The sequence below is a fragment of the Pieris brassicae genome, chromosome 2 (assembly GCF_905147105.1).
Source record: "Pieris brassicae chromosome 2, ilPieBrab1.1, whole genome shotgun sequence".
Taxonomy (NCBI): Eukaryota; Metazoa; Arthropoda; class Insecta; order Lepidoptera; family Pieridae; genus Pieris; species Pieris brassicae.
Window position 1 is genome coordinate 19,148,755 of NC_059666.1, and position 13,008 is coordinate 19,161,762.

The window sequence follows — 13,008 nt, forward strand, 5'->3', positions numbered from 1 at the left end:
TTTTTCTAACTTTGACTAAAATATAGATAATATGGAATTGTTAGGTAAAACATCAACATCATTATTTAATATATCATTGAATAAGATTTGTAAAGCTATTCATACATAACTAATTTAAAATGCTAAAATGTTACAAAAATAATCTGGGAGATGAGAAGTGGCAATTGCGAAACCGGACAGATCTTGTTGTCGGTCCCCGTCCCGTGTTGATGATTGGACTTGATATATATTGGTTAACAATACCAATTACATTATATAACAATCAAACCAAACGCTCATATCCTAGGCCTAACTGTCGTCTGTTTCTGTTTATTACCGATGTGTATACTTCGATGTAATGCAATGCTCAGTCAGTTCTTTATCAGGGAATAATCCAATAATATTAAGATTCCTTGACAATTTTTTGTCCAAATAATATAAGTCACCTTGCGTTTAGGTAGTTAAGCCTGATTACTGATTTAGCCTGATAATTGTCTAATTTGGCCTGTTGAAAATGACAATTTGATAATGATTGTTGGTATGAAGTGATTAATTTAATACACAATAAGATGAATGCGCCGTAATGATATAAATATTACCAAAAAGTTATACAAACATGGTATATTCGTGTATTTTGTGTTTGTACAGAAACTCGGAAGACCTGAAAGTTACGGTTCTTCGTTCGATTTATTCATCGTATTAGGGAAACTACTTTCTTTTGATACTCGTAAGTTTTCGGAAACAAGTTATGACAAATTTGCGTGTTGGAAACAAATAGACTATGGATTATAAATTTATGAGTTGTCTGTATTTTATATTAATTATATTATATTTTATATTACGTAGTTATATTAATAAAATGAATGTTAAAGCCTAAAGCCATATCTTAAAAAACTCTCTTTGATATGAATTATAACACAATTTAATTAAGGGGTGATACGAGATAGATATTTCGTTTTGAAATTAAAAAATAAATTTCGTTTAATTCGTTTAACATGGCACACATTGGTTATAGATGAGATTTATTCAATTATACGTCATTTCTGAATAGCAAAACAGTTAATAATCAACAACAACGTTCAATCAGGATAAATCAATAAAAATCAGTCGTTCACTATTTTTTAAGTGTATGATCAAAATGTTATAAGTCGTCGCTTACTCGTCTACTTCTCGAAGTAGGCTAAGAGGCTTGTGACGTTTTCTATATAAAATTAAACCCTTTAATGGGTTTCACTTCTTAGAAATAATGGTAACAATAATATAGAAAATATGATACTATTTAATCTGGCCATAAATCCTGTTACAATGAAAAATAAACAAAATATTACATTTAAATTTGGAATCTGGCATTTTTATATGATTGTTCATTGTGTTTTCTCATATTGGCGCCAATACATTGTTATATATGGAGTTGCACAATATTGAAATGGAGTAGGGTGATAAAGAGAACAGAATCGCTGCGATTGTAATACACAGAGTAGGTATGGAGCCAAATACAATTGTTAAAACTCTCCATACGCAAAAATAAAAATACGGTATTAGTAAAACTTATTTATTTATTCTACTTATTTATTACATAAATTCATACATTATCCTTACAGGACAGGGTAACGAATTTAAAATAATACCCGAATTCGGGGATACGGGGGGAGGTAGGGGGGTATAGTTATCACCCCCCCCCCCACTTTTACGAACCGGAAGCAGTTATTAAAAAAAAACAAAAATATATTATCAAATCAAACTTAACCTAACCTACCCCGTATTGTAAATAAAAATATTAGCGATGCAGCCGGTGCGTATTTCGCGACGCGTAGCCAGCCATTCGCGAACTAGTAGAATAAATTTAATGTATATTGTTTTTATTTTTGAAAAAAAAGGTGGTATAAAAAGTCCCTGGACAATATGGCGTAGACTGTTATAAATTAATTAAAAAATATAAAATCCCTGTTTTTTTGTTTTATTTTTTGTTGTCAAACTCCACATCATCACCACTGCTACGGTACAGACGTACAGGTGACGAACTACAACCATCGTCCTCAAAGGCATGCACAAAGGCCGAACTTTTTCAGGCAGAGGTCAGTACAGAGGTTTCAGGTTCTGAATCATATCCACGTCTACTATTTCCAGACGCCATCACAAGAAATTTCAAAATTATTGCGAGAAATCAGTGTCCAGTATGTATGCCAAGGTCGTACAGAAAAGCAATTCAATCCAAAAAAAACCGAAAAGCACAAACATAGAAACACATTCATGTAGCGAACCTCCATATCAACACTATGTTCAATAACAAGAATGCTCGGTCTACGCAGTCGTGGTTGGAAACGAACGTTTCGGATTTCATCAGACTGCTGCTGAGCTGAAGACTGGCCGTCGTCTAGTCCAAATCTTAATTCGCTGGATTATGATCTATCGTCAGTTTTAGAGAGTACGGCTAGCTCTAAACGCTATTAAAATTTGGAGTCCCTAAAACAATGCGTACAGTGAAGAATTTTACCATCGAAAGACTGAATGCTTTTTAATAACTGGTCTCAACGTTTAAACGACTCTATTGCAGCTAATGGAGACCACTGCGTAAGGTTTATATATATATATATATATATATATATATATATATATATATATAATTGTTTTATATGTATGTATTTTAATATAGTTAGTTTACTAACACAATGTAAAAGTATGAAATGTTATTTGTTACTGCCTTTTTTATCATTTACGAACTACCACGACCCACGCTTTTACCTGCGTTTGTTGTGGCCGTGTTGTACAATGTATACGTATATAAGTCTTAGGTTTAAAGACTTCATTTCTCAAAAAAGACAAAAATGTGAATTAAAGTAATTTTGTGGAACATATTCACTTAGCTTCGATTTGAATGAATTGAAAGAAGTAATATTTTTTTATATTTGTGGGTAGTTTATTATACAGCTGTGCGCCTTCGTAGGTAAACATTTTTTGCCGTAGTTCGTACGTATTTGAGGTAATGCAAGATAACTCGTTTCACGCATACTACTATGAGTCAACGTTGCGGTTTGGAGAAAGTTAAGACTAGTGTGGAGAGAACTTTTTATAATTTGTTTGACAAGAATACATGGATTATAAACATAAAGTTGTTTTTAATTCATTATGTTTGTGTCTCGATATATATTTATGGTAGGTGAAAGATAATTATAATGGAACAGTATTTTGATCTTTTCTTTGTTATTCTTTTTAGAACGATAAAAAAGATAAATATCGTTTATTTCTATTTATATTTAGTATTGAAAACGACTCAATATTGGAATGTTGAGAAGTGATTTAATGTGAACGTAGGTGCCATCCATAACTGGGATTGATCGCTAGTACTATTCTTATTTCAAAATAGAACAGGGCAGACTTAGAGAAGGATGTTTTATTTATTTATTTATTAACACTTTGTTACATTACAATATAAAAAAATGAACATAATTAAATTAAAAGGAGGGCAACTGGCGGCCTTATACCTTTCGAGCGATCTCTTCCAGTCAACCACTGTGAGTAAAGAAAAAAAAGTATTAAATTACATAAGACAGGCAAGAAGTGCAAAAAAATATGTTATACACAGTTATTAAGACAAAACTAAACAGGAACAAAAAGTAAACTAAAAAGATGATACATTAAAAATAAAAAAGTAAAAAGTTAAGTGATACCATCGCCCATGGATACCCATAATTAAAGAGGGCATACGCGTTGCGGTTGATTTTTTTGCTCGACGACTGCGGTGGCAGCTCGTCTCTACCACGCGAGCGGGAGCGTTCGAGCATGCGGGCTAGATGCGTCACGTCGGGATTTTCGCTCCATTTCGGGGAGCTGGAGTCTGCCAGGCACAACCCGGACACCTTAGCTTGGTCCACACATGCACATCCCCCGGTGAGACTCGTCGATGGGAGGCCGGGATAGATGAAGTACGTTTGTTGCTTCGGTGTCGGCGATAAATTGGCACAGACGGCTCCCTCATGTGGTGATTGACTTACAATTTAAAACAAAGTAATTACAATCGCATGCGTATGGTGGTTCGAGTGCACGTTAGAAGGCAGACGAATTTCCGCCTGAGGGCCGCACCAATCAGTTCCTGTATTTGTAGCACCCCAAAATTTGTAATAAACAATTTTCGTGACATTTCGTGTACCCGTTCCACGACCGTACCCGGATCAACTACTGACTCCAACGGCAGCCATAGTAACGAGTGTCAAAGATTACTTAATGTTATGAGAAATTACTTTTAATAAGATTTCGCGAGAAGAAAAGAAAAATAAATGTCGCTAAACACTGTATGACAATTGAACAACTTCTCGTATATTATATACAAAAAGTAATATATAATATAATAAAACAAACTTCTCATACAAAAAAAACTAATTTAAACTTTATTTACAGGTGTACTATGTCTACGAAATGCACACATGATAATACCAGAAGCCGTGGAGAGGGGAAAAACTGCAGTTATTAAATGTATATTTGAGCTTGAAAATGAAGATTTATATCAAGTTAAATGGTATCGAAACGATGAGGAGTTTTGTAGATATGCACCGAGAGACGTACCTCCTTTGAAGGTCTTCCCCGTGCATGGAATAGAAGTTGTTGTAAGTACATAATTTTTTTTAGCAACAATACTATAAAACTCCGAAATAATAAGTTCTTTCACAATAACTATTTCTGAATTTGAAACTCATGTTGAATATTTTAGAAAGTTCTAAAATAATTTTTATACGTAACAAATGATAATTTACCCATTGACATGATTTTTGATGCACGAGATAAAAGGCTATTGTTTATATATGTTTCCGACATCACCATTAAGATTATACGACGTCCTTGAGTAACATGGGCCATATTTATTTCGGAAATAGTTGAAGTAAATGTCTTGACATGCGAAGCCGGGACATTCCGCTAATCTATTGTATGAATGATTTTCAATGACTTTGACTTAATGTCCTATAACCCCTAGGTGGGGCAGAGGGCGTCCACAGTGAGTCTCCATCGCGTTCGGTCTGGAGCCTCGTGTTTCACCTCGCTCCAAGTCTTTCCGGCTCTCTTTGCCTCGTGCAACTGTTCGGCGCCAGGTTTTTTTGGGACGGCTACGCTTCCGCTTTCCTTGCGGATTCCAATCAAGCGCCTGCTTGGGAATGTGATTGAGATCCCTTCGGAGTGTATGGCCTATCCAATTCCATTTGCGTCGCTTGATCTGCTGGCTGATCGGGGTTTCTCGACAACGCTCCCAAAGTTGCTCGTTAGAGATCTTTTCAGGCCAGTAGATGTTCAGAATACGGCGAAGACAGCGGTTAACGAAGACTTAGAGTCGGTGCGAGATGTGTTTGGTGACCTTCCACGTTTCACACCCATAGAGCAGCACAGATTTGACGTTGGATCCGAATATTTTAACCTTGATTCGACGCGTCAACATCCCTGACTGACATATAGGCCGAAGTTGTGCAAAGGTTGCTCTGGCCTTGGCAATGCGCGAAGTGATGTCCTCTTCTGTACCTCCAGTTTCAGACACGACGCTTCCGAGGTAAACAAATTGTTGAACGCTTTCTATGTCCTCTGCACCCACCCGCATTGGGGTGCGATTCTCAACTCCAACACGCATTTCTTTCGTTTTCCGGGTGTTGATTTTGAGTCCCGCAAATCCCGCCTCGCGTTCCAGGTCGTCCAACTTAGATTGCATGTCGCGGTGCGTGTGACTCAGCAGACAGAGGTCATCGGCGTAATCCAAATCTTCTAAGATGTTGGTTAATCCCCACTCTATTCCGCGACGCTGGTCTGATGTATGCGATCCATAATCCCGTCGAGAACAACCAGGAAAAGTAGGGGCGAGAGTAAGCAGCCTTGCCGGACGCCTGCGTGCACTTGAATATCGTCTGAGACAAGACCATCGTGAATCACTCTACAAGAATAGTCCCTATAGCTGGCCTGAACTAGGTTAATTATCTTTGGCGGGACACCAATGTTAGAGAGTCGCGACCATATGCTGCTCCATCTCAACGTATCGAAAGCTTTTTCGAAGTCAACAAAGGTAATTCTCTCTCTCTCTGCCATTCTGCCTGTTCGAGAATGATACGAAGAGTGTTAATTTGATCGGTACACGAGCGGTTAGGCCGGAAGCCAGCTTGTTCTATGCGAAGGAGAGGCTCGACGGCTGCAGACAACCTGTCCAAGATAATTCTGCAGAAAACCTTGGAAGGGGCCGAGAGCAAGGTGATACCTCTCCAATTGCTGCATTGGCTTAGATCACCTTTTTTGAGCACAGTAATAAGAAGGCCCCTATTCCAATCCTCCGGAAGCTTCTCGCTGGCCCAGATTTTCCCAATCAAAGGTGTCAGCGTGTCGACAGTAGTAGCCAAGTCCGCTTTTAAAATTTTTGCGGCTATTAAATCAAGCCCTGGTGCTTTACCAGTCTTAAGACCCATGACCGCTCCCTCCACTTCATCACGTGTAGGTGGTTCGATATCGATGTCTAGTGGCCTGGGTGGTGGAAATGTGTCTTGCATGCCTCCATGCGTAGCTGTGGGACGAAAGGTTTCCTCGAAGTGTTCACGCCAGCGTCGTAGTTGCCTTTCTGCTGTTACGATAAGTTGACCGTCTTTTGATTTTAGAGGCTTTTTATGCTGACTTTCCTGCCAAGATTTTAGTCGCTTTATACAGTTCTCCCATGTTGCCGGTGTTAGCGGCAATTTGAGCGTGGTCAGCAATACCGTCAACCCACAACCTTCTGTCCTTTCGCGAGCTGCGATAGATTTTCTTACGAATCTCCCGATACTGCTGTCTGAGGTCGGCTTGTAGTAGTTCGTCGTTGGTTCCTAGCAGTTTTAGGTGGAGTTCCCTACGGTCGTTTATCAGCTGCCAAGTAGCTTGTGACATCCAATCCACGCGCGAGTGCTTAGTATGACCTAAGACAGAAGAGCTGGTCTCTGTGTAGGCCACTTTGATGCGTTTCCACTCTCCGTCTATTGAGTCATCGTCGGCGTGAAGTCCGGTGAAGTGGTTACGAAGTTCAAGCCTGAACCTGTTCAAAATTTCAGGATCTCGCAGTTTAGTGACGTCAAACCTTCTTCCAGCTCCACCAGGGGCACCAGCTAGTCGCGCAACTGATCGCAAGGTGGTCAATTTGGTTTTTCGTGGAGCCATCAGGGGAGTTCCATGTGTACTTATGTATATCTCTATGAATAAAAAGTGTCCCACCGATGGTCAGGTCATGGTGTTGGCAAAACTCTATAAACCGTTCACCATTCTCGTTCCGTACTCCGAGTCCATGTTTGCCCATGTTGCGCTCACAGTTACTGTTTTCGCTTCCCACTTTTGCGTTAAGGTCTCCCATGACGATCACAATATCTTGTTTCTTAATACCTTTAAGTGTGGCATTTAGAGCGTTGTAAAAGTCATCCTTGATGTCTTCCGCAGACGTGTTGGTGGGAGCGTAACACTGCACAATGGAGATCTTCCGTGCTCTTGAGTTGAAGCGGGCTCAAATGATTCGGTCTGAGATCGGTTTCCAGTCCAAAAGACTTTTCTTTGCGGAGTTAGAGAGGAGGAAAGCGACGCCATATTCAAGTTCGTCATACTCATTTTCCTTCCCGGAGTATAGAAGAGTTAGGCCTTTGGACGTTCTCAGTTCGCCAAAACCATTTCTACGCACTTCACTTAAACCAAGTATTTGTAGATTATATCTTATCATTTCTGCTTCTGCTTGTGCTAGTCGAGTGTCGTTACTTAGCGTTTTTATATTCCAAAAAGCAATTCGTGTCCGTGATTTAATGCCAAAGGTCGTCGGTAAAAGATCGGTCCGGTTTCTCACTGTTTCGGTTTCTTGAATCGTTGGTTTTTCAGGCAAGCAGGAGATTAACCCACTGTGCCCTAGTCTGATAGTGGGGCTGCCACTTTAGAGCATCCAGACATGCTTGGTTTTATACGGGTTACCTCCCTAGTGAGTGGATTCTGTTTTAAGGCGCAGAATATTCGCCTTTTGCCCTGCATCCTCAGCTCATCTGCAGCTCTAGGTAGTGGGCATGCGTGAGCGTGGCTGCAGTAGGTCCCAGGGTGGACGACTAGGACGTGGATGACTCGGACTGGTCGGGGTTCTGCTTATACTAGTGTTCCACTACGTAACACAGCAGAAGGTTTTTTTTGGCTTTTTCTAGGCAATGCTGACCTCACTCCATCAGCGATTCCCACCAACACCAACCCCAACTTCCCACCCCAAGTATTGTATGAATACTAAACTTAAATTCTACATAATAACCCTAGAATGTATCGATTTAAAGTATAAAAAATTTTTTGGAATGAAAACCTACTTAACTACTTAGTCTTTAAACCGTAGTTAAGAATCGCTAACAGATTTACCTTCATTAACGTTAGAACGTTAAAACTTATCATCCAATCATAGAATTGTTTTGCTTTACTTCTTTAAAAAAATTCTAAAAATATTGTATTTAAATTCACGCATATAATTATTATTTTAATAGTAATGTAGTTAACCGCTTTCACTATGCGAGTCTAAACCCAAACTCTCAAGTAAAATTTAGTTACTAAGCAAAATAATAAACCACCTTTATTACAGTTATGACATTAAAGGAAATGATTAAAGTTGCAAGACACTAAATAAGTACAAAATAATATATCCTTAAAGGCCTTTAAATACGCCTTGAAACATTTATTTGCTAACGTATAGATCACATTACCTCATGTTTTTTAAGCAAATACATTAGGAAAAGCAGCGATATCGATATTGTTTGTCTATCCAGCAGTGAGTGACGGCCGTTGGAAAAACTTTGATGTTATTTAGTTAATGTTAAAATGGTTACAAATACAGAAAATATTGTTTACAAAAACACAGACAAAGACGAATATTCTATTTCGCAAACTGTACGCAGGCACGAATTGTAGTTTTATCTTATTTCATTTCAAACAGTTTTTTTCTTTATTCCAAAATGTGTTTTATTATGTCAAAGTAAAGCTGTCACTTCAATTAGTGAAAATCAGTGTTACTAGTCACCACAACTAAAAGATACCCCTAGTATCTTAATCTGTCTGATAATTTGTATGACTCAATACTTGGCGATAAAAAAGAGTGGCGTAAAGATTCTTGCCAGTTCTTCTTACCTGCTCTACGACTTGCGAACTGGTAGTAAATGTAAATTTACAATTAAATTAATTTCTTTTTGACGTTCAAAAATGTACTTGTTTACCTATATGAATAGGGATATTTTGAGTTTGTCATTGTCTACTATGGAACCCACTCATGGCGTCAAAATGATGATGTCTGTGGATAATATAGTTAGGAGCCATAGATAAGCTAGCCTGTTTTTGTATATTTCGCAGTTTAATTATAACCGAAATTATTTATTTTCTTATCTTTGTTTAAATCTTAAACTTATCTTATGTGAAAAGGTTAACCAATAGCAGTAAAAACATATTATATTTACACGTGTTTCTCAAACCATCAATCATGCTTGAATTAATCGTAGTAAGTAAGACTTTTCCCAAATTGAATAAATCTATTTATTTAAATTATGTAGTTATTTACGATAGTTTTCTATAAAATGTAAAAACATAGGTATAGTTTGGTCCATCTTAGGAGTAAAATCCAAATATTTACCGAAGATTTGTGCGATATGACTGCGCGCTGCAAGCCGGACGAAAATTTCCGGCGTGCCCATTGACTTATAAGTCGTGCGTTGTTAACTGGGCTAGATTGATTCATTCTAAAAGGAAATATTAGTTGACATAAGGCTAAATATATAGGTATACGTTTTACCATAACTTGAGAATCTTCATCCATATATATATTTTAATGTCATAAAAATTAAAAATAATGGTATGTTTCATAGGGTGAATGCACTGCTAGTACTTTGGTAGTTGGCAGACTATCAATTGTGTTCAACTAGATAAATGCTGCCATACTTCACCTCGACTAATTCCTTGGAAGAGAAAATTTTGCTTTGCCTTAAAGAACTTAAATAATTTTTCTTCTACGTATCAAGATTTATGAACGATGAGCTTGAAGATTCCTTTTTAGGTTATAAAATATGTATGAAAGTAGCTTGTTCGTTATTATAGGTACCGTATTTTATATGGAACTGTCATTCTCAACTTAGATATAATAGGTCGGGGAAAAAGTTTTTTCGCATTATTTAAGAAAATTTACAACATTTTTTAATATAGTTTATTTACATTTAAGTAAAGTATGTAGGTATCATTTTGTTCAATAACTTTTTTCCATCTTGTATGTAAGGGCATGATCCTATTACTATAGAAATTTTGGGGCTTCTAATCAAAATACCGCGACAATTGGTAAGGTTAGGCTCTCTTAAATTTTGCTGAGTGGCTAACGTTGTGTCAGGTCTAGCGTTATCATGATGAACAACCACACTCCTTCTGTTGTTCCGGCCGCTTCTCTCAACTTCTTTAATCTCATCAGTTGTTTGCAGTAGAGATCAGAATCGCTGGTCCTGCCTGGTGGTAACAGCTCATAATGAATAATGCCCTTCCAATCCCACCATACAACAGCATCACCTTGTTGCGAGTTAACCCGGGTTTCGCCACAGTCTATGAAACCTGACCGGCCTTTGACCACGACCTTTTTCGCACGTTCTGGTCGTACGTGATCCACTTTTCATCACCAGTTACCAGCTTCTTCAAAAATGGTTCTGTTTTATTTCGTCGTAATAAAGAATCACAAATGAGTACACGATTCATTAGGTTTCCCTCAGTGAGCTCATGAGGTATCCAAATTTCGAGCTTTTTTGTATACCCAGTTTTTTTTAATGCGCCAAAACTGTTTTGTGTTCAATTCAGCTACGTCGTAACTACTGATATGCCAATCTTGCTCCACTTTTTCAAAAATGGCATCCATTTTATCCGAAATAGGGCGGGATCAGAGCGACGTCTATCTTTGACATCAAAATTTCCGGATTGAAAACGCTTAAACCAAATTTGTGCTACTCACACAGACACTGCACTAGATCCATAAACATCGCAAATTTTTTTCGCGGCTTGCGTTACATTTTTACCTTTTTTGTAGTAAAAATTTAAATTTATCGAATTTCTTCATTAGATTCACTCAGCTTGACAGTACGAAAACAAAATTACACGTTTTCCTAATTTTAATTTGGAATTATCTTATATTTGATACCAAAACCAGCCAGATACAAGTAGTATAGCCAAAGAGATATTATTACGAGTTCATACTTACTGTAATGCGAAAATACTTCTTCCCCAACCTAATAAGTTATAATAATACAACTCATTAAATGTGTTATATTTTGAACGCGTGAATATCACTGAATTTTTTCAAAACTCTTTAAACCGAATTTTATAAAATAAGAAAATACATATTTTATATTTATAATCATACCACATCTAGATTTATATTTACCCTGGAGTTTTTAGTTGACGACGGTGAGAATAACCATAAATAAGATTATTTATGATTATCTTGCATAATTTTTTTTAATTGTCTTGTGAATTGCATTGACTCATTCGTATGTATTAACATTCTAATTTAGCGTAATATATTCCTTTGGTGAAGCAATGAAACTCTTTGAAATTAGAATAACAATTGCGATAAGTCTTAAGTGTACTAAAGTAAATCGCGATAAAATTACGAATACAAAAATATAATGTTTCATAGCAATGTATGTCGTGGTTGGATCGTAAATCCTATTGATGTGTGATCTGAGATGGCTCAGTTGCTTTTGGTGAAATGGCCGATTTCAGTTTAAATCTCTACTAAACATATTCCGACGTCTATGGGCCATTTGTGTTGACTTAACCAGAGCTTTTTCGTCTCTTCACGATACTGCAAACAAAATAATGGGTTATACAAAATACCAGCTTGATCTAGCAAATAAAACAGTGTAATTAGTTTACGCATGTACGGTAGACATGCTGAATATAAAATAATATTATACCCTAAGGGTTGATAATTTTTTTTTATGCATTAGCAAGCAAACGGGCTCGCAAGTGCGTTGCCGGCCTTTCAAGAATTGGTACGCTCTTTTCTTGAAGAACCTAAGTCGAATTGGTTCGGAAATACTTCAGTGGGCAGCTGGTTCCACATAGTGGTGGTGCGCTGCAAAAACTGCCTTAGAAAACGCTCAGTTGTGGAACGACGGACGTCGAGGTGATACGGATGATATTTTGTATTTTGCCTTGACGTCCGATAATGAAACTCAGCTGCGGTTATTAGACCGAACACTTCTTCTGAACACTCCCCATGGTAAATGCTGTAGAAGATGCAGAGAGACCCAACATCTCTACGCAACGCCAAGGGATCAAGCCGCACGGAAAGTGATTGGTCGTCGACGATTCGAATCGCTCTTCGTTGAATACGGTCAAATATAAGGAGCTGGTACTGGGGAGCTTCTTTTTCTAAAGTAAGAATTGACTTGGAATTATGAAAAAAAGTTATGCAGAACATTAAATAACGAAAAGTTGCGTAAACGGCGTGTTGGTACAAGGAAAAATCCCGGCTCCGTAACCTTAGAGAGTGGCCGGGTCTTGTCAGTGGGAAAGACTTGCTACATCTGGCTCTGGACGAGAGACGCTTCACGAGACTGACGACCAACCTCTAGTAATGGAGGGGCCCCAAAAGAAGATTAAATAATAATAAAATTTTATTTATAAAAGATGATTTTTTTACATACATATAACTCGTCGTACACAGCTCTTTCTTATCTTCTATTTTGGTACAAACTATGCTCAAAATAATGTACTGACATGTATTGTAAATCTATGTAGTACGCGAGTCTCAACTAATTCATTAATATCCGAACGCGAATTTTGTAAGAAGTAAGCAAATCGAATCTCGATAGGCAAATTACATTATATTGTACTTTTTATTCCTTAATCTTCGTCGTATTATATTTTTTATTTAAGTGTGGTGGTTTACTAATTAACTGATTTAATAACGTTAAATAAATAATCATAAAATTTTAATCTCCGCTGAGATACTACTATATATAATACACACACAATTAATAAATACTATAAAGACCCCGGGAAATTAGCTTC

The 13,008-nt window shown here is 37.4% G+C and overlaps 1 protein-coding gene across 2 annotated transcripts in view; it reads left to right on the forward strand.

Moving 5' to 3' along the window:
* Positions 1–13,008, forward strand: part of LOC123720519 — a 32,302-nt gene that overhangs the window by 893 nt on the left and 18,401 nt on the right. For both annotated transcript variants that reach the window (XM_045677161.1, XM_045677162.1), the window contains exon 2: positions 4,375–4,580. In XM_045677161.1, coding sequence (XP_045533117.1) covers positions 4,375–4,580 — 206 coding nt within the window. The remainder of the gene's footprint in view (positions 1–4,374; positions 4,581–13,008) is intronic.